Raw genomic sequence first — 21,384 nt, forward strand, 5'->3', positions numbered from 1 at the left:
CTCGTCCAACGTCTTTCCAGAGAAACAGTGTTAACTCATTTCTTCAGGAAAAGAAACCAAAGACGGACTCTAGTACCCCAAATAAATCACCAGAAAATAAGGTTTAAATGAAAGGAACAATTAATTTATTCCATGTGAACAAATTATATCAATTGGCACGAGAAAGGTTACTGTGCAAAAGTAATCCAAACATTAACATGATTGCTCTATAAAATCACATTTCAACAACATGTTTCAATAACAGAGGAGAGAGTGAATTGCAGTCGTGTCATGGTTTATTTGAAAGCAATAAAAGAAAACAATACAAAGAAAAACAACCATACAAATCAAAATGCTTCAATTGCTCTGGTCCATCCACTGCCTGTTAACAGTGTATGTTTTAAACAAATTGTTTGAGAGGCGAATATTTGCTCAAGGTCCGTCTGCTGCCAACTCACAAACTCAGATAGTCCACCTGAACCCAACACTGAGATCAGGTTGGAGATGTTTGTGCTGTCCAACTGGTCCGAGTCTGAATGTAACTCATCCTCAGTCCTCATCCTTTTATATGGCATTGGCCCAAAGTCTGACAAATAAAACTCTGGATCAACAATATGATAACTTGTGTCCATCTTTCGCTTTTTCGTGTAGCACTGCGCGCCCTGCGGCTGTTTAGGCTGCGCGCAACAGTCTGAGTGGAAGTATCCATTCGTGACAGTAGTCACCACATGCGTGTCCAAGTCCAGGACAGTCTTTTGGTTGGCTTGTAGGTTTGGGATAGGTAACTCCCAGGAGGATTTGTCTGCACAACTCCAACAGGCTTCCGAAACCATGAGGTCAGAGTCACTTGGTGAAAGCATTGCGCAGGCAGATGCGTCTTGGTGCGCCACTTCGGCAGGCTGGCCGTTGGGCTGGTGCGCTCCGCAGTGCCAAGTGTCCGACTCAACCCCAGTAAAGTTGCAGTAGAAGTCATCGGACAACTCCGTTAAGCTCCCATTCAATTCAAAATATTCTTGCCTTTCACGGACTGCCGCTACATCCTCATATTGATGCGTCCTTTGCGTTTGCGACAAGTTTTTGCTCATATAAAACTGCTTGGCGTTTCTCAGTACATATGTTACCAGTAAGTTCTTGTGGAGCTTGATGCCTCCTCTCTGCGTCCTGGAGCTTTGGATTTTCCTCAAAGAAATGGAGATCAGATTCTGTGCGTCAAATGTACACTCCATCCTCAACCGGGCCACCCGTTCCTTCCTCTCAGTCTCTCAAATCGGTTATTTCTTCACTGAAGAAATGTCTTTAGTTGAGATTCCTACTGGATTCGTGTAGACTGTGTCCATAGCGCTCCATGTCTTCCCAGTAAGGGCATGGATTTCCAACTCTCATCTTTCCTTGCCACGCCCTCACATAGACATTGTCCAATGAGAGGGAGGCGGTGCTTCTGTTATACGCAAATATCACTACAAGCCTCATTCAGAATGCACGTAGGAGCGGGCATGCTGCATTTCACTAAATGTGTTCTGGGCTTTTAAAATCTCAGTGCAGACAGAAATCACCACAATTATTCTCCAGGTAGAAAAGAGCAGAATAGAATAGAATAGAACAAGAGGAGGGGGACAGAATAGATGGGACTAGTAATTGCAGTAGAATGTAATCGAGGGTAATAGAATAGATTAGACAATGATATGGTACATAATTAACTGAATACAATAGAACATATGAGAGAGAAACAGAACAAATAAGATCAGAATAAATGATAGTAAAGAGTTTTAGAGTAGACTGGAATACAATAAAACAGAATAGAAACAGAGAATTATCAGTTAGTAATTTGGAATAGAGAGCGTGAAAGCAAAGAGATAGAACACAGCAGTTAATAGTTTTGAATATAATATAATAGAGAAGATAGTGACAGAATATAATAAAATAGCATTGGGAGTAGCATAATAGAGAAGAACATGCTAGAGTATAATAGAATATGAGTAATAGAAGAGAACACAAGAGTATATTGGTATTGAATACAATAATATACAATAAATAATATAATATAACATAGGGGTGAGGAGAATTAAGAGTAGATTAGAGTAGAAAGTAGTAGGTATACTTAAATAGAACAGAATAGAATTGAAAGTACTTGAGTAATAGACTAGAATAGCTCATAAAAGGGAGTAATTGAAAGGAAGATAATAGAGTAATAGAATAGAACATAATAGAAAGTAATAGAAACAAACAGGATATATAGAGTAATAGAATATAGAATCGAAAAGAGTAGAGAATAATATCATTGTATAGAACATAAGTGAGAGTAATAGAAAACAATTTATTCGAGAAAGGAGTAATATAACACAATATAATAGTGAGTAATATAATAGAATACAGTAGAGAATGAAATAATAGAAAATAACTAAATAGAGAACAAAGAGGATACAACACAGCATACAGGATAGCAATTTAATATAATAGAAAAAAAAACACCACGAGTGATAGCATAGAACAGAGTTAAAGATAATTTAGTAAAGAACAACCAATAGAGCAGAATAGAACATACAGTATTAGAGAGTACTATAATGGAATTGAATTAAAAAAAAGACTAGTAGAGGGTTATAGAATGGATTAGACCATAGCACAAGTATAACAGTATAACAAAACAGAATGAAATGAGAAAATATAGTATAATATATCAGTTAGTAATTAGAATAGAAAAGAAGAGAGTAAAGAGAGAGATAGCATAGATATAACTCGTTTGAAAATAACAATAGAACACATAGAACATAGTAAAGTGACAATATAATAGAATATCCTTGAGAGTAATAGAATAGAATAAACTAGAAAACATTAAAGTAGAACATAATAGAACATGCTAAATGATAGAGAGCAATAGAATAGAACACAGGGACAGGCTAGAATGGAACATGGTAAAGAGTAACTGATAATAGAACACACAAGAAAATCATAGAAGAAGAATAGATCTGAGAATAATATAGGAGTAAAAACAATAAAATAGAATAATCTATAGTGACAGAATAGAATTGCATACACTTGAGAGTAATAGGATAGAAAATAATAGATAATATACCATATTAGATGGTAATACAAGGAATAGTGTAGAGAGTAATATAATGTAAGAGATAGGGAGTAATAGAATAGTAGAGAGTAGAGAGTAATATAATAGAGTATGTGAGTAATAGAATAGGAAGCAATAGAATAAAGACTAATAGAATAGAGTAGAGAGTAATATAATATAATCGATTATATAAAATATAAGAGAGAATAGAATAGAACATAAAAAAGAGGAATATAAAATAACATATTAGAGTAATGACTAATAGGATAGAATATCATAGAGAGTTAAAGAATAGAATACAACTGAACATACAAGATAAACTAATATAATAGAATACAACATAAGGATAGGACATAGTTGAATATAATATACAGTTGAAAAGAGTAACCAGTAGAGCAGAATAGAACAGATAGTTTCAGAGAGTAATACAATGGAAAAGAACTGAAGGAAGATTAGTAGAGAGTTATAGAGTAGATTTGAGTAAAATTGAATATAAAGAGAGAGAGAAGACAATAGATGAGACTATATCAGTTAGTTACAATAGAATGGAACAGCGAGTGATAAAATAGAGATAGAATATTGTAGTTATGACAATAGAATAGAATATAGTAGAGTTAACGAATATAATAGAATATAGAGAGTTACAGAATAAAATAGAATATCTCTGGGCTTAATAAAATAAAATAGAACAGAATAGCGATAAATAGAATGGAAACAAAGTACAGAGTGATGGAAAATAGAATAGTGTAGAGAACAATAGAATAGAAAATAACAGGAGTACATCGAGAGTGATAGCATGGAACAGAGTTGAATAGAACAATAGTAAAGAGTAACCAATAGAGCAGAATAGAACCTCATTAAAGAGTGATAGAAAATAATTGAATAAATAATTGTAATAGAGTAGATTGGAACATACACAAAGAGTAATAGAATAGACTAGCAGAGAGTGATAAAATAGCATAGATTATCTAATGTATTAATAGATCTATTTTTGTGGAAGTAAATACAATTCAAATAAGCTTTTCAGAGCCATAATGAAAAAAAGGACAAATCAAATATGTCACCGACATACTCTTAAAACTAAAAGGACAAATGTATAAACAACAAAGAATCCAGAAACCCGCATAAAGGCAAACTGAAGATGGTAGGTTTGGATTGCACACTAAGAATCACACCCTCACCCCAAAATAGAACAGAACAGATAGAGGAGAACTCTGGAGAAAACAACATTCACTTCTACACAATACTATACAAGTATGTACAATAGTCTACTATACTGTACTGTGCTGTACTGTACTGTACTGTAATGTAATATACACGTTTACAAATATTTCCTTAAAAGCCAAATCACATATACTCATATGTACATAATACATAGGTGTAATTCACTCACACACACACACACACACACACACACACACACACACACACACACACACACACACACACACACACACACACACAGTTTATTATGACTGTACTGTTTGGACGTGACAATGATGTCATTAGGACTGCCTCTGATAATAGAAATATTGTCACCGCTCTCACATGTGTAGGGTAAAAGCTCTTTGTCGAGAGATTATCTGTCATCCGTGCTCCACATCTGTTTATGTGTACACACCCAGATGGCTGACATCATCCTGAACACCTGGATGTGACTTTGATTTCCTGCCAAATACGTGAATCAGGAGGACAGTCACTATTACGGTTATCATGCTCTGGTAATGGTGTAAATTGGAGTCTGACATGTGTGCTCTCTCTGGGATAGTTTAAATGGCAGAGAGCAGATTGATATCATACTTTATGATGCAGCGTGACATGGTATGGCATAGCATTGTATTTAATGGTATAGTGCAGCAATTTCAAGTACAGTAGTACTGGATAGATGTGTTTACTTTAATTTCAAGTACCTTTAAAGGTGCTGTATTTAACCTTAAGAACATTAATATAGCAGCAAACAGCTATTTGCAACGTAAAGATATGTTGAAGTAATGTCTACCTGAGCAGAGAATGAAGACACTCTCCCTCTGTGTGCGTTATAATCACAGCTTTGCTGACATAGTCGGGCCGTCAGCGCGTGCTTTTAGTGCATGTCCGTGCATGTTTGTGCATGTGAGCATGCCTCACTGGTTAGCTCACTGCAGCCACTCGTCACTGCTCTCATACAGAGGTTACAGCTGATAACACCGTCCCAACTGACAGTATTGCTGCGGGAGTGTAGGGCCCATCCTCAGGTTCCCCCTCAGGTAAACACTTTTAGCTCCGTCAGTGCTTTCACCCTCGGTTGCACTGTTAGCGTCGTTTGTTGTGAGCAGCTGGCCATTATGAGAGCCGTTGAGAGGCAATGAAAATGTTCCCAATATCGGATCCTGCACTTTTAATGGTAATATTTGAATACTGCTATCACTATCTAAGTCACACTGGAACAGAGATCCTAGATTATTAGCACTGTTTGACAGATTATATTGTGTAGTAAAGTATAGCATATAGTAAAGTATAATAGGGTGAAAGGTACATTTAGGGGAAAATATATCACGGTCTTGCTTTGTTTAGTTTTTTTCTAATGAGCACAAGCATATTTGTAGTTTAATATATTATTAAAAAAACATATACAAAAATACTGAGATGGGAACAAGAACCTTGAGAGCAAAAAGAATGCACATGCCCTTCATACACGTTTTGTGTATTATGTTCTGGAATAAGTGTTGCATTCTGGGTAAAGCCACTGAGATGCAAGTGTGACAAAAAGAAGGTAGGTCCCAAAATGTCACACTGAACAAAATTAATATATAACCGTAACAAATGTAGAAACCACAACCTACAATCTGTGAGAGACAGAGGCAAAGGTCAGACCTAATGTCAAATGGACCAAGTTTTGAAGACGCTGCTTCACACTCTCCTGTTGACTGGAGTCATCCTGCCTATCTAATAAAACAGAGAAGTCTTTGCTGGTTAAATATAAAAACTAAGAAATAGGGGTATTGATGTAACCTTTTATTACTGATCAGTCTTTTTATCAGCTTAGAGTGCATAACAAAAATAATTGGAAAGAAATGAACTTGCTATTTTATTGATAAATCATGTTGAATCTAAAATCATGTATCCTTTTTGTATCATGTAGTACTGTGTATGGATGGTATAGTACACTATGTCAACAGTCTCACGGTTGGGTTGAGGTCAGTGTCAAGCTGAATGTCCTCAATACAATTTGAGGTAAACTGATTTTAATAGTGATTTGTTCTTTCTCTCTGAACTGCTTCATTCTAATCCCATTACCACATACAACAAACCTGAAACTGAAAGTAAGACTTTGATTTCAACTTCCTGATAAGAGAGAAGAGCTTGGCTTTTACAAAGAAAACAAAGAAACTTAGTTCAATCGTCACCACTAATGACACCCTCATAACATACCAGTTGACACACAAACAAGTCAAGTATAATTCTCATCTAAAACTGAGAGTACGGTAGGCAGCACTTTCCGTTGAAACGACATTGAGCAGGTTTTTCTATTTTTTCAGTACAATTTTGCTTAATAAAGAAAATAAAAGAATCTTTTGTTTTAAGAAGAGAAGACTTAACTTCTTCTCCTCTCTTCTTTTTTTTTTTTTTACCACACATGAACCACACATACAACTGACAGAGAAAGCCTCTTATCGTTTTGAATAATTTGTAGGGTTATGTGAGCCTTTGTTAGGACAAACTGTACCAGCATTGGTCTCTCACTTGATACAAAGAGTTGTGCAAAGGCAGGACAAAATACCACTGCGACTTTGAAATGAACATCTGATAAATAATTTGTTATGAGCTGAAACAAACACAATAATAATGATGAATGATATCAATTTGATATCTAAAAAAACTTAAATATTCTCATAGAAAAACAATGAAGACGTAATCTATGTTTCTTCATTAGTATTCAACCTAAAGATGACATAGTAAAGTTACTTCATACTACTCGATAAAATATTTTAAGTGTATCTGCCAGAAATCCTGGATGGGAATCAGCCCCGCCCATAACAAACTCTTCTAGCACTCCTCTTGTCAATACATTTATAGTTCTGAAGTTGGTGGATGAGTCCAAACAGAAAATAATCACCTGCTAAACAAAGAGAATTGAGTCTTTCCATAGTGCGTCCTCTTAAACACAGAGCTGAGATAGGCAGCTCTGAAGAAGATTCACACAATTACTTCAGAGGCGGGGTGCTTTATTTACATATGCAATATGCATAAGCAAGGTTACTGTGAGGGTGAAATAACCGCGAGATAGAAGGAGAGAAAGAAGGAGGGGGTTTGGTTTGAGTGTGAGTGTGTGATGTGTGTGTGTGTACGTGTTTGTGCGTGTGGTGGTGATGGAGAGAGGGTGTGTGGTGCGGGGGTGGGGGGGTAGGGGGGGGGTTGAGGGGAATTGGTGTTATCAATATTTAACCAACCCTTCCAGCATATTTATGGCAGACAATAGAGCAGACCTGCAACTGTCTCATGTGAGTGGAAGAGTATTTATTACAGACTGAAATAGAGGCTGTAAATAGGATGTTCATTGATATATCCTGCCACACTTGAAGAGAATAAGTGAAGAGCCCACCCCTTGGTACACCACTCTGACAGTTGATTCTTACCAAAATAAACTATTAACTTATCTAGTAATTGCACGTCACAGCCCCTGAGTGCATCACACATATGCATTAGGGGGGTATTTCGACATATGGCAAGCAGATGTATGTAATTCAATCAGTAGAGAAAAAAGAAAAAAAGAACCGAAAAACTATGAAAAGAGGGAGAAGAAATAAAATGTCTGGAGCTTTTTATTCACAGACCCATGGCCTCTCTGAAAATGTTTCCATGTGTTGTGTCTGAGCACATTGAGAGCAAAGAAGGAAAACATTCTCTCCTCCAAACCACATGCAACAGATTCTTTCTGAAGCCAAATAAATCAACCCTGTGCTTCAGATCATGTGACACTTTTTGTGCTTTGTGTTATTCCCAACATATCCTGTTTCACCCCCCCACCCTCCCCCGCCCGCCCTATTCCCTCTTAAACACGCACGCACTAACACTGCACACACACACAAATATATACGATACACATGCACATTCAGAGTTTCCATTTCCTGTGCGTAAGATCACCTGTACAGACAGAATGGCGGGCTTCAATGCGACATGCTCAGGCAGGAAAACAGGAAAGGGAGTTCAAGGGTGTCCAACATGAAATACTCACAGTTAGGGGAAAACCCAGAGCTCACGGCAGCACTTCAGTTTCTGAAGAAAGTAAGTAAAGTTTCACAAGTGCACTTTTGTTTTAGTTTTTTGCTTTAGCACTGCCATCATGCGCTTTACTTTTGCTTGTGCAAAATTGTTCTAGAAGTGCTGAACAACTGCCTGTTGGAGGACAATACATACATTTCCCTGCATGTTAATGGGATCATGCAGCGTATATACAGTCAGCCTATGTATACTTTTAGAACAAATGCGTTGCCTTTTTAAAGGAATAGTTCAACAGTTTGTGAAACACTTTTTTTTTTCTTGTCGAAAGTTAGATGAGAAGATCTATACCACCCTAAAGTCTTCATGGTGATTATATTGTGGCACCAACAGCCAGTTAGAATAGCTGAGCATAAAGACCAGAAACAAGGCTAATGGCGATTAGCAATACTATTGTTCGCATGCTAAAATGCTAACAATGACAATGTTAACATGCTGATGTTTAGCAAGTATAAGGTTTAGAGGTTCACAATATTAGTTTAGCATGCCAGCATGCTAATGTTTTCTCTTGAAAACAGGGGAATATGTTAATTTGCCGTGATCAGATCAATACCACTCTCATCTCTGTAAATCTCATCTGATAAATATGACACTGTAGCCAGCTGCCAGTTAGCTTAGCTTAGCACACAGAGTGGAAACCTTCTGTCCAAAGGTAACAAAATGCAACTAACAGCACCTCTAAAGTTCAATAATTTTTACCTGGTTTGTTTACTCAGTGCAAAAAACAAACAAGAAACAAGCATATCGCAGCACATATTTAACTTTTCCTTGAAGCATTCCATATTTTCCTGACATACTCTATCGTCTATCCCCCATTTCTTTCCTCGAATACCATCCAGAGGTTTTATTTAGCATGCACTATTGCTACTTTGTAGTTCTTGCTATATGTGTCATGCCATCCTGATCAATCGCCCCTGTACTCAGTGGGGTAACACAGTGTTCCCCTGTGCAGCTGACAGCTATCCCTAGCCCATTTACTGTCAAATGGGCTCCGCTCTCTTTGCCTGAGCTCAGATGCAGATTTATGCCAGAGCAATGCCGGTTCTTGCATATTAGATGAAAGCCTTGTTTGCATATACCCGCTCTCTCTCTCCGCCCCTCCCCTCCTTCCCCCTGTTCCCCCCATCTTTCTCTCTCTTCCTTTTTTCTGAGGCGTCACTTTAATATGTATGCAAATGGGCTGCGCTCCACGGGCAGATATGTGTGGAGCCCTGTCCTGCAGTCAGGAGGTGTAGGAGAGATTGTGTTTGTATTTATGAGGCATGGGCACTGCCGCTCTTGGGAGAGAAAACGCTGCGAGTAGTGTGGTGGAGGCTCTGCAGTGCAGGCAGAATGCAGATATGCCAATAACAGAGGTCATGGTTGTCACTAATGATGAGAGGAGACAATTAGACAATAGCATAGCTGTAATGTAACCCCCCCTTACACCCTCTTATACACACACACACACACACACACACACACACACACACACACACACACACACACACACACACACACACACACACACACACACACACACACAAGCCTCTTGCATCCCTGCTCTGGCATGAAGCGAGCTAACAGACTGAGGAGACGCTTCTTCTGGAATGTTCTTTATACTGCAGCAGCTCTTCTCCTCAGCCCTCCTCAACCTGGATATGGGAGTCATGGGTGATTGGTGTGGGTAAAAGACCTATCTATCGATCCCGGGCATCCCTCAGGGGGGTGAGGATCACTGTCAGGGTCTGAGGCAGCGGAGACAAGGTCGGGTCACCTATGAGAGCGGCACCTTTAACCCATTTCATCAGTCTGATACTTCCCAGACAGGCCTCAAAAGCCTGTGATCAATAATGTCTCGGTAACAGTAGAAACTGAAATAAATCAACAATACAACGGCTCCTACTGTAGCTTGCATCATCTTTATCTTAGCATGTAACAAATTCCTGTATGTATTACAAAATCACATCAAATATTTAGTCTCACCTCATTTCAGTATGTATTGTAAAATTATAGAAGAAAGAATAACAATGGATGCCTGGTATTATGTTCAAGACATAATAATATCTTGGCTTGGTGCCAATCAATGATCTACTTAGGCACCACACACACACACACACGCACGCACGCACGCACGCACGCACACACACACACACACACAGTTAGAAAAACACACATACAGAGAACTGTGTGCAAATCAAATGTCTGTTTCCTTTCTCATTCCATGTCTCTCTTTCTCTTTTTTCTCTCTCTCTCTCTTTCTCAATAACACATGCACACTCGCGCACACACATAATTGTGCGCACACACACACACACACACACACACACACACACCCCTTCCTCCATCATGAATAAACCATACTGTGTCTATGAGTCATATACCACCCCCACATCCCTCTCTAACCCACTCCCCCTATTCGCCGCTGCTAGAGTAAAAGCGCTAATTAACGTGATGGCTAGCTCCAGCTCCTGTCAGCAGCTTGTGGGGGCCTCTCAACCAGCCAGGCTCCACCGGTCTCTGGTTTTAGCCATCTCTGGAGAACCGGGGCCCCTCATTCATATGCAGCCCCAGTCGCAGGCACCTGGAAGCAGCCAACACCACCTTCACAACCAGCACACAACCCCCATAGTGTCTATCACCAGCCCCCTGGTCGAGCCACCTCCTGTCAATGCTGGATCCCCCTCACTGCTGGTAAAAGACACCCGCAAAAGACACCCATTTACCTACACACACACCCACACCCACACCCACACACACACACACACACACACACACACACACACACACACACACACACACACACTTATTCCATTTCTCAAACTACAACCCAATTGGAACACAAGTCCAAACAAAAAACCCCATTTAGGAGATGTGGGAGCTAGAAACTCCATCTATGAGATGACATAACCCAACTGATGGGTTAAATCACCTAACGGTGGCAAGAGAGGGAGAGGGAGAGGGGAGGGGGAGGGAGAGGAGAGGAGAGGGAGGGAGAGGCAGGGAAGAGAGGGACAGGAAGAGGGAGAGGAGAGGGGGGGGAGAGGAGAGGAAGCGGGAGAGGGAGGGGAGGGAGGGGAGAGAGAGGAGAGGGGGAGGGAGGGGCAGAGGGAGGGAGGGGGAGATGGAGAGGGAGAGGAAGGGGAGAGGGAGAGGAGGGGGCGAGAGGGAGAGGGAGGGGGAGAGGAGAGGGGAGGGGGAGGGGAAGAGAGAGGAGAGGAGGGAGAGAGGAGCTGTGTGCCTTGGTGGACTAGCTCGGTAACCATGACAACGCAGCCGGGAGAGCAAGAAACAGGAACGTACAGAATCTGTTTCTGCTGAGACTTGCACATGTGGCACAGAGCTGCTTTCCCTCCAAGAAGAAGTGAAGGGGAGTGTGTGTGTGTGTGTGTGTGTGTGTGTGTGTGTGTGTGTGTGTGTGTGTGTGTGTGTGTGTGTGTGCGTGTGTGTGTGTCGGCCCTTATGAAACATGTATGCCTGCTGCCTCTCCGCTCACTGGCCTGTCCTCGTCAGTGAGTGAGTCACACAACAGAAAAGCTATTATGGTGAAACTGCAGCACACAACCCAGTGTTTAGTGGCTGGCTTTCTTCTCCCCCAGCCCAACTACTGAATAAGACGAGGTAGGGGTTGCATGTGGTATGAAGAAAAAAAAAGATAAAACACAAAATATAACGGCAAGAAAGAGCTACATTTTCCCTCCACTGCCTCTGTTTTTGCCTATTTTCTTTCCCTGTGCCTCTCCGCCGCTCCCCTTCTGCTTGTCTTTTCTCTTTCCTCTTGCTCCCTCTTTCTACAGGCTCAGTCTAACCTCCCCCTCCCCTTTTCTCAAGGGAATAAAGGTCGTAACGCAAATGATTACTCAAACCCGAGTTGCCATAGAAACGCAGTCATGTGACTAGAGCAGGCATGCATAGACCACAACAAAGAGGTGGATCAGGAACCAGTGCTGGAAAGAGCTGTAGCTCGCCTTACTGGTGCCTCAGTGCATTTCACTCAAATTCAAGCTTTTAAAAATAGGCGAGCAGCTTGAAACGCAGGGGGAAAAAAGCAGAGAAAACTCTAAAGAGCGAGGACGAGAGGCTGTAATGAATCTAGGCTGCACCACTGCAGTGTGCCATATACTCTACCATTCACTAGCATACCAAGGGTGTGTCCTATTCATCATGTCCTTCTTGAGGCAGAGCTCCGGCGCCAGTTGTCTGGAATTTCTGTGAAATGGCGTCAGTTGTAGGGTGGTGGATTTGTGTGCTTCTAAAATAGGAGTCGAAGTTTGGAACCGTAACTTTTTTGGTGTGCTACACTTTTAAATTATTCCCCTTCAAAGAGCAAGAACAGCTTTGTGTTAATAGTAGTGTGTAGCACTATGGTTTCTTTGCTCGTTGGAGCAGTCTTTGAAAGAATTGTGAACAACACCAAAGTTCAACAAAGAATGAGGAAACTATGGAAAACACATTCTGGAAGAGGTGTAGGAAACGCAATAGTGAATAAAAAAGGAGAGGAATTGTGGAAAAGACAATCTCTGACTATCTTCTAACAAGTATTGAAATGTAATCTTGACATATTTTCCCTCAATAGAATAGAGGGAATTAAAAAAGACCCCCTCCATATAACCTTAAAGTGTTAAGCCAAATGAGAACTATAAAGGCTGATGAGCACACCAGTCAGCATGTGTCAGTCTGAAGGAGGAACCAACACCTGGAGCAGAAGGAATAGGTGGCCTGCACCAACAGGCCACACTAATCCTGCCTCCAATCCAACCCCTCTGAGATTAGTCCTGAGTGAACCCCGCGACCTGCGACCATCTCTCAAAAACCAACCGACACCCCCACCATCACCCCCACGTACACACACCCAGTTGAAGCTTTACATTTAACAGTGCCTGAGCCAAACAGCAATAATCCTACACAAGATCAAATATGCTAAATGGAAAGCATAATACATTGATTCCCAGGGAGAGTTTGCTTTCATTCGTCTTAACATTAGTAGCCATTAATTTTGGTGAGCTCCATCGACGCAAGCAAAGCAATAGGACAGGGTACATTTTTTTCAGATGAAGTCACCACATCTGCGGTTATGAACACTGTGCTTCAACGTCTACGCGCTCTTTCGTTCTTTCTTTTTCTCTCTCCCACTCGCATCTGAATCCACGCTTGCCTTCACACCAACAAACACATACAGCTCGTAGATATATGGGCAAACACATAAATACACTATCTAAAAGGGGAGTGAGTGTGACCCCCCCACCCCCACTGATGCTGGCCATCTCCCTCCAAAGTCCACCAAAACTCCCATGAGGTTTCAGGCAGCAGCTGAGTGCTCAGTGATGTCTGCAATCATCCCGTGTCTAGACGATGTCTACGGGAGGACAAGGAGATACATACTCTGCACGGGCTGCGCTCAATAGAAGAAAAGGCCGGGGACAGACCACAATGTCTTTCAGTTGGTGACACAGTGGTGAATGAAAAGGTTAAGGCCAGACTAGGAACTCAGCCAACAACATGAAAAAAACTAAACAAAAATTTTTTTTTGGAAATATTCCAGTGAATATTAAATCAAAGCTGTTATTGTCCGAATGCATAAACTGAAACATGGATTTACTCTGTAGGTTTTATGCTCATAGTTGCTTTGCAATACTTAATTTTTATCTTGAAAAGAGCCCAGTCTCTCTTCCAAGTAAAATTAGTTTTGTGGTTTTATCCTTAAAATGTGGTGTTAAATGTCCTTGTACTGCATATTATTATTATGTTTTTGTTTATAATCTGTGGAGCTTTAAAAGTCTGTACAGCTGAGGGTGATGATGGTGTCAGGGACTGGATAAGATCCAGAATTGGGAATGAAAAACAACAAATACTTGGTTGTCTAACATGGAAACAGATGAGTGAAATAAATAGTAACTAATTGAAAGAGATACTTTAAAATAAAGAGGTCAACATACCAAGCATGCAGAGTTGGGACTCGGTCATTGTTTTGAAGTCACAATTAAGTCTTTGCACTCAAGTCCAAGTCCTAAACTTTTTAAGTTCTACAAAAGTCATTTTAATTGTATTATTATGATGTGTATTTATTTCCAAAAACACGTTTGTTATAACAAGCATGACTGAATTTATAGAAGATCATCAGGTGTTGATTTGCTTGGAATAAATTGTTAGTTGATTCGTGAGATGAATTGATTGGTGGCACACTTCTGAAGGTACATACACATACTTTTCTCTCTTTGGGATGGGGGGAAGGAATCAAGTACTTTAAGTCAAAAAGCTCAAGTCCAAGTGAAGTCAGGAGTTACAGTGCAGGTCCAGTTTAAGTCTTTTTGTTATTTTGTAAAGCCGAGTCTAAAGTAATTCAAATTGGGACTAGAGACTGAGTCGAGGGCTGAGTCGAGTCCACGCTTCTGCAAGGATGGTATGTAAGGTTTTCATTTCAAAAATCCATTTTGGAATTATTGTGTAAACTTTGTTGACTTTGAAGCATTTAAACATGTTACTTTGTCAACCAAAGTCTTGAGCTGTTTGTTGCCCTCCAAAACCCATCACATGTTTTCTTTATAAATATTAAACTTTCTCGTAGAATATTATCAGGATCATATGTTATGACTTCTCCTTATGACAAGGTGATTGTAAGAAAATCTACAACACAAGCAAAAAAGGCGCAGAAGCTCTATGCAACGGCTGAAAGACACACTGGGTTGCAGTGAAAGAAAAGGCTGAGAGAATGAGCAGGTGTGGTGGGAAAGACCCATGGGCTTCAGGGAGAGAATGGATCAATAACTAATTTCAGTACCGAGCTTCACTCGCACTGTTTTCCAATAAATGCTGGATGGAGGGAACTGCCTTAAACCCTCCCCCCACTATCTCTATTCTATCACCTTCCACTAGCAGGGATTGGACTCTACAGAAGAAGACTGTTTTCCCCACTGTTGTGATTGTTGGTTGGGTGGATTATGTCCCTACAGCTATATAGTGTATTGTTTAAATGTAATCCAACGTTGCCATTTTCATTTCCATGCGTCCTCCATGAGTGCTCCCACAACCACTCCACATATGCCGTCTCTGTAACTTTGTTTTTTTTTCACTGCTCTGCCTCCTGCAACCCCCTCCCTCCCTCCCTGCTTTTCTCTTCCTCATTCGACCAGGGCCAGTGTTGAGGTTTTGTCAAGAGATTGAGACAGACAGGAGAGTGAAGCGTGTGTCATGCAGGGCTGCTGCTGCTGCTGCTGCTGCTGAGGCTCTTCTCCTCAGAGGCTGTGACCTAGATAACCAAGAGGAGCTGGAGCGCTTGCAAGCCTGGGAGCCACTCCAGCTTCAGCAATGTCAGGAAGGGGTTAGTTGTGTAACACAATGTCCTATTTAGTTTGCTCGTCACACACACACATGGACGCAAACACACATGCACTCTACGGTGTTCCTGTACAATCATAGCATGTTTCTCGAAGCCACGGTTTGTTTATGACCAAAGACGGGATGTGCAGAGCGGGGTTTGTACATGTTGGAGAGCAAAACTAAATCATAAAAAAAGAGGACAGGGGTCCCTAAATTCATTGTAATTTAAACATAAGCATTAAGAATGCTTGGCAAAACTTTCCACGCCAGCAGCCACTGCAGCTCCATGATGTCACAGTTAAACCATGTCAAAACATCTACAGGCTTCCTGCCGTGTTGTAGCATTATATTCCTGCTTCATTCACTCAAGTGATGCTTGGTGTATGAACACAACCACGAGGTAAATATAGAAACAATTATTTCCTTGCATACAAGTAGCCAGAGAGTTTGAGTCATATTCAGCGCTGCACTGCCACTACCTGGTCAGTGTCACGCTGTAACATGTTGACAAACATAAAATAACGGCAAACCAATATTTCTGGATAGAACAAGCAATCAGGATACTGTTGGCAAGAGACATGTCTGTTTTATTGGTCCAACTTCATATTAAGCAGGGGATACCACACAACATCACCATCACGTTGAGGAGATGAAATATAGATGGAGCCTACTGCACTGGAACAACTTAAATAGGCAGCACTGTGAATAACTAAATCTTTGACCCCGACATCTGAGGTGCTTTTGAGACGCAAGATCAACACTGCCATCTGGTGGCTTTTATTTTGTATTGCAAATCCCTTTACACCAATATGACTCACTCAACTGTACAGGAGTTTAATCATAAGAGTGAGATCTTTTGCAGACATACCTTTGTGTCATAAATATACCCACATGTGTCTGTTCATTTGGCACAGACAACAACAACAATAATAATTAAACAAAGGCCTCAATGGTTTGTTAGTTTTAGGTTCATTTATGGTCAGACATGTTATACAAATTATTACAGGCCTAAATTGTCAGTGCTGGCTTTGTTGGGGCTTGAAGCAGTCCCAGCCAGGCTTTGGGGTATATGTGTGTTCAGGAATAATAAAGTCTTTCAGTCTGTCGGGTAATGGCAAGGCTTTGACTCTGTCTGCCAGGGGCCAAGGCTGTAGGTGGCTCCTTATGAATGCCCTACAAAGGCATCGGAGGGCAGGGGGGCTCGCTACATGCTGTACTACGCGGTTGTGCAGGTCTACTAGAGCCTGAGCATAGGGGGGAGAATTCTCACCGGCCACAGGGAGCTCCATCCTGAGAGGCAGATGCAGCATGGGGACGTCTACCCTCGCTAAATCGAGCAACACCTCTGCTTGCTCCAGAAGCTCAGAATTGTGACTTTGATCGGAGCACTGCTGCAGGGCTGTTTGCAGCCGCTGGAAAAGAAGGCTGTAACCTGACCAACAGGACTCGCCGTGATAGGAGCAAACGAAAGAGGCTCCGCTTTGGATTAGGAGCACAGCCAGAGGGAAGAGCAGGTCAAAGTGCTCCAGGCTTGTCTGTGTCAGGGAGGGCTCGCCATCCTCATTCAGGCAGCAGCTGGGGTCCACACCGTGAGCCAGCAGTAGCTGCGTGGTTTTCACGCAGAAGTTACCGATTTCTGCAGCGTCCGCCATATTGGCCTCAAGAGCTTCCTTCACCAGAAACACCAAGGAGGCCTCAACTGTTTCACCGTCTACAGTAGCGGCATTAACGTCGGCACCTGTAGTGAAGAAAGCATCATCAGAACCACATTTACAACTGTTACATGGGCATTCGAGCATATGTACCTGAGATAGTATGATCATTTCAATGACACTATCTATCAATGACTCGTTTGACAACAGAGTAATTGTTTAGGTCCTTTATCGCAAAGCTACTGAAGAAAGCTGAGAGAGCTTTAACTGGTTACATCTTTAAAATGAGCTTTTGCGGGTTACATTTAAGGGGCATTCCAGCAATTTAGTACTTCCATAAAGTTGGTGGTATTTGAAAGGTTAGGAAAAAAAGCAGTAACTCAAAGAAGGTATCCTCATGTCCTTATGTTCCTAGTCTATAAACAGTAAATGCAAATTGTTTTAATTTCATTGTCATCAAATGACAATAAATGATATACATCACATAACAGTACACTTACTCATGTTACTGTTATATATTTAAACAACATATATTACTGACAGAGAGCTGCATGTGTATGATGCACTAGTCTTTGTGGCATTTGCCTTTTAATGTACAGTCTGCAGTTATATTTGAAATGGTCACAGTCAAGGGACTTATGTTGAAGAACTCAAAATATGTATCAACATTCAAAATCCTTTGAGAAAATTGTCCATAAAAGGTCTGGCTTTGTAAAAAAATTTTTTTTAAAAAGACTCGTGACCTGGTTGTAATTCCCTAAAAGAGACAAGACCATGAAGTCTACATGAGCCCTGTAATCAAACTGCATATGGAACTACAAGTACCATCACATGATTGGTTCAGCTCCACTTAGACCTGCATTAAAAACTGTATGTGCATATTTTAGCCCTGACAACCTATGACAGTTTATTTTCATCTCAAAATCCATACAAGGCCGGTATGCATACTGAATGTAGTGATTTAACCTTGAGAAAGTATTTGAAAGTAGACAAGAAGGAAAAGTGAAGATGAAGGGCGTTTTTACAGTCAGTACCTCTCTGAAGTAGAAGCTGGATGTTCTCTGTGTTGTGCACAGTGAGTCCATCGCTGCTTGCCATTGCATGGAGCAAAGGTGTTTTTCCTTTGGAGACAAGAGCAAAGCAATAGGTTTTCAGAATGAAGGAATCAGTAGAACAACTCAAAATGTTTTATTTAGGCCGGGTAATGTAAACGTACCATGTTTATCCATTGCATTCACATCAGCACCCAGGTCCAGCAGGGTGAGCATGCAGGTGAGCCTCTCTGACTCCTCACCGGCAAGATCCAAAGGACTGCTTCCATGGATCTAACAAGTAAAATGTATATCATTGACATGGAATGCTGAGAAAACCAAAGAGGGTACCACAAAAACAAGAGAGGACATGAATCCACGTTTGGCAGTTGCCTCACCCTGTCTCTCTTTTCAACACTTGCTCCATGCCCGACCAGCAGCCTCACCATGTTTGGCTTGTTCCTCAAAACTGCTATATGTAGAGGATTGTAGTAAGAGACTGGGTCTGGAGGGTAGACACACATTCACATTAACAAAATGATTCTTTATCACAGAGATTAAATATAAAAATCTGACGGATTAAGATTTCTTGAAAATACTACCGTTTCTTTCAATGTGTCCAGGCAAAGCTACGCAACCTACTGTATAATGCTGGTGCATAGGTTTGAAAGGATTTTGTTGAAGGGTATTCTCTGTATTTGCTTGTGTTTTCTATATTAATAACCAAGTGTCTGAAATGCAGCATATGTTTTCTCAAGCTGTTGTGTGCTCTCTCACCTCTTGCAGTTGGCAGTACTCCAATATAAAAGCACATAATAAACCTTAAGTAAGTTAATCCTCAGTTTGACATGCAACAGAACTGCACCTGACTGAGGTTTCTCAGTGGACACAAACTGAATGTTACTGAATGCATGCACCTTTAATTAACAGATTCATTCTATTTTATGTATACATTATAATAGGTGTAAAGATTATTAAGTTCCACATGTGTAGCTAGTAACTATCTAAAATATATATGCTCTTGTTTCAGCACAGTGCCTGTCAAATAAATGGCACAAGCTATTCTTAAACAGGAAGGAAAAGGATGACAATGACTGAAAAAGAATAGAGAAACGTGCATGCTACAAGGGAGTATTTGTCAGCGTTAACTTTCTGGAAAAAAGCATTCAAGAAATGTAAAAGATGAATGAAGCTGCCTCTACCAGGTTTCCCTAATTATGTCCCAGGGGAAAGACATTTTTACTCCCACCAGAGGTCACCACAGCAGAGTCTGGCTGAGCCCTGGTAGGTTTCATCACCACTGAGAGACATGCTCCTCTTTCCATTGCAATTTGCTGAAGGGAGTCTTATTCTCTTAAATCCAATATGGATGACAACTCACTCAATTTGTAATATGAAATGTGAAAAAGGCAGGTCTACTTATGTTTTGAAGTCAAACCTGTCATTAACTGGTCTTAATGATTCCACATGACAATGTGTTGTGCATGGAGCAGAGACTAACAACCACCCATAAAAACTGGAGCAAGATGGACGCTAATTGTAGAGGACTAGCCAACACAGCAAAAATATATTTCTATTTGGAAAAAGTTTCTTACATTCGTTGTCGCCTCAAAGAGTGCTCGGCCCTTGTAAGTGAAGGGCTATTACTAAGAAATGATACACCTCCTGCTACAGAAACAAGTCTGAGATATAAACACAATGTGGACACATTTCTAGATTGCACTGGAACTCATTTGCCAAAATAGTATTTTTGTTTAAAATAATCAACACTGATCGCTCAAATGGCTAATTACACACAGTGCACTGTAGGTCAAGTGGGATAGAGTGTAACAGCCAGAGTAACCAATATTAATGTGTTGGTTTCTCTGGTTGGCTACTCCTATTTTAGGTGCTTGGTTATTCACAAACAACAAATAATTTCTCACCTTCAAAATTGAGATCAGCTCCATAGTGTATAAGGATTTCAGCTGCATTCACCAGTCCTCGCTCTGCCACCTTAAACAGAGAGTAGCTGATGCCTTCCACAAACACGTCAGACTGGGACTCCCGCTCCAGAAGCTTCGCTAGAGAGCCACAAACTCCAGACTGATCCTCAGGGCTTCTGACTCTGGACACAGGAGCAGAAAGTGGCCCTGTTTCAGTCAAACAGTGTTTCTATCATACGTATAGCGGTTATGATATTACAGCTGGAGTAAAATAAACTGCCACAAACAATTGAACATTTAAACATAACTACATTTTCCAGTTATGAATGAGAATTTAGGAAAGGTTGGTTTTGTCACCGTCAATGAGGCCATGAAATAAACATTAGCAACTCATTAGTATGCAATTAATAAACACAGTTATAAATGTTTTATTCTTGATTAATAAGCTTGACTATTATGGGTTCAGGTAGTTACTATTCGTTAGTTAAGTATTTTGTGTGACCTCATCTAAAGTGAGGACTATCTATGCTTTACAATGCATTTATAAATGCATTGTATACTAATGAGTGTTCATGTTGGAACAATGCTGTATAAATGATGAATTAAGTGTTTACTCATACTTTACAAATGCTAAATAGTGTGTAGTTATTATAAAGTGCTACCAAAAAGCTTACTAAAGTAACTCAATGGTAAAACATTAAATTCTGCACACAATTAAATAATTATTTAAAAATATTGTGGCTTTGCTATACCTGACCTCGTGACTACCGGCTGCTTCCTCAGGTCCAACAACACACATGACAGCATCTACCAGTGGCTGGTACTCATATATGATCCTACGAAACCCATGGAGGAAAGGCATGGCTCCTCCACTCTTCACAACTCTGAGAAGCCAAAACCTGGAGAACAAATGTACAAGAGAACACAAGTCATATCTCAGGCTTCTCTTCAGATCAACTTGCTTAACCCTCATCCAACATTCAACAAATTTAACAGAGCGACAACTGACTGGGGAATAAAAAGGATAAACTACTGGATGAAACGAGCTTCATAGTAATCTGAGAGAAGGAAAAAAGAGTATTATTACGGTGTCAAAGTTGCAAATAATTCGCATATTGTGTAAAAGGAAAACAGCACGAGTTAATCTCTGTCTCTTTCTAAAAGGCTCCAAACTACCTGCAAGT

General features: G+C 40.5%; 2 protein-coding genes across 2 annotated transcripts; both read right to left on the reverse strand.

The window, feature by feature from the left end:
• Positions 1–108: 108 nt before the first annotated feature.
• On the reverse strand, positions 109–1,317 carry LOC306740404 (immediate early response gene 5-like protein). The gene has a single exon (XM_079222545.1). It carries the CDS (start codon positions 1,203–1,205, stop codon positions 327–329), a length of 879 nt encoding a protein of 292 aa, XP_079078671.1. The 5' UTR covers positions 1,206–1,317; the 3' UTR covers positions 109–326.
• A 14,847-nt stretch (positions 1,318–16,164) lies between these two features.
• asb6 (ankyrin repeat and SOCS box containing 6) lies at positions 16,165–21,065 on the reverse strand. The gene is made up of 6 exons (XM_079222797.1): positions 20,953–21,065; positions 20,201–20,382; positions 18,674–18,780; positions 18,461–18,569; positions 18,279–18,365; positions 16,165–17,330 (listed from the first exon to the last, which is right to left on the reverse strand). The coding sequence occupies exons 1-6, from the start codon at positions 21,060–21,062 to the stop codon at positions 16,609–16,611; spliced, it is 1,317 nt and encodes a 438-aa protein (XP_079078923.1). The 5' UTR covers positions 21,063–21,065; the 3' UTR covers positions 16,165–16,608.
• Between the last annotated feature and the right edge of the window lie 319 nt (positions 21,066–21,384).

The sequence above is a fragment of the Taurulus bubalis genome (assembly GCF_910589615.1).
Source record: "Taurulus bubalis genome assembly, chromosome: 8".
In the NCBI taxonomy this organism is placed as follows: Eukaryota; Metazoa; Chordata; class Actinopteri; order Perciformes; family Cottidae; genus Taurulus; species Taurulus bubalis.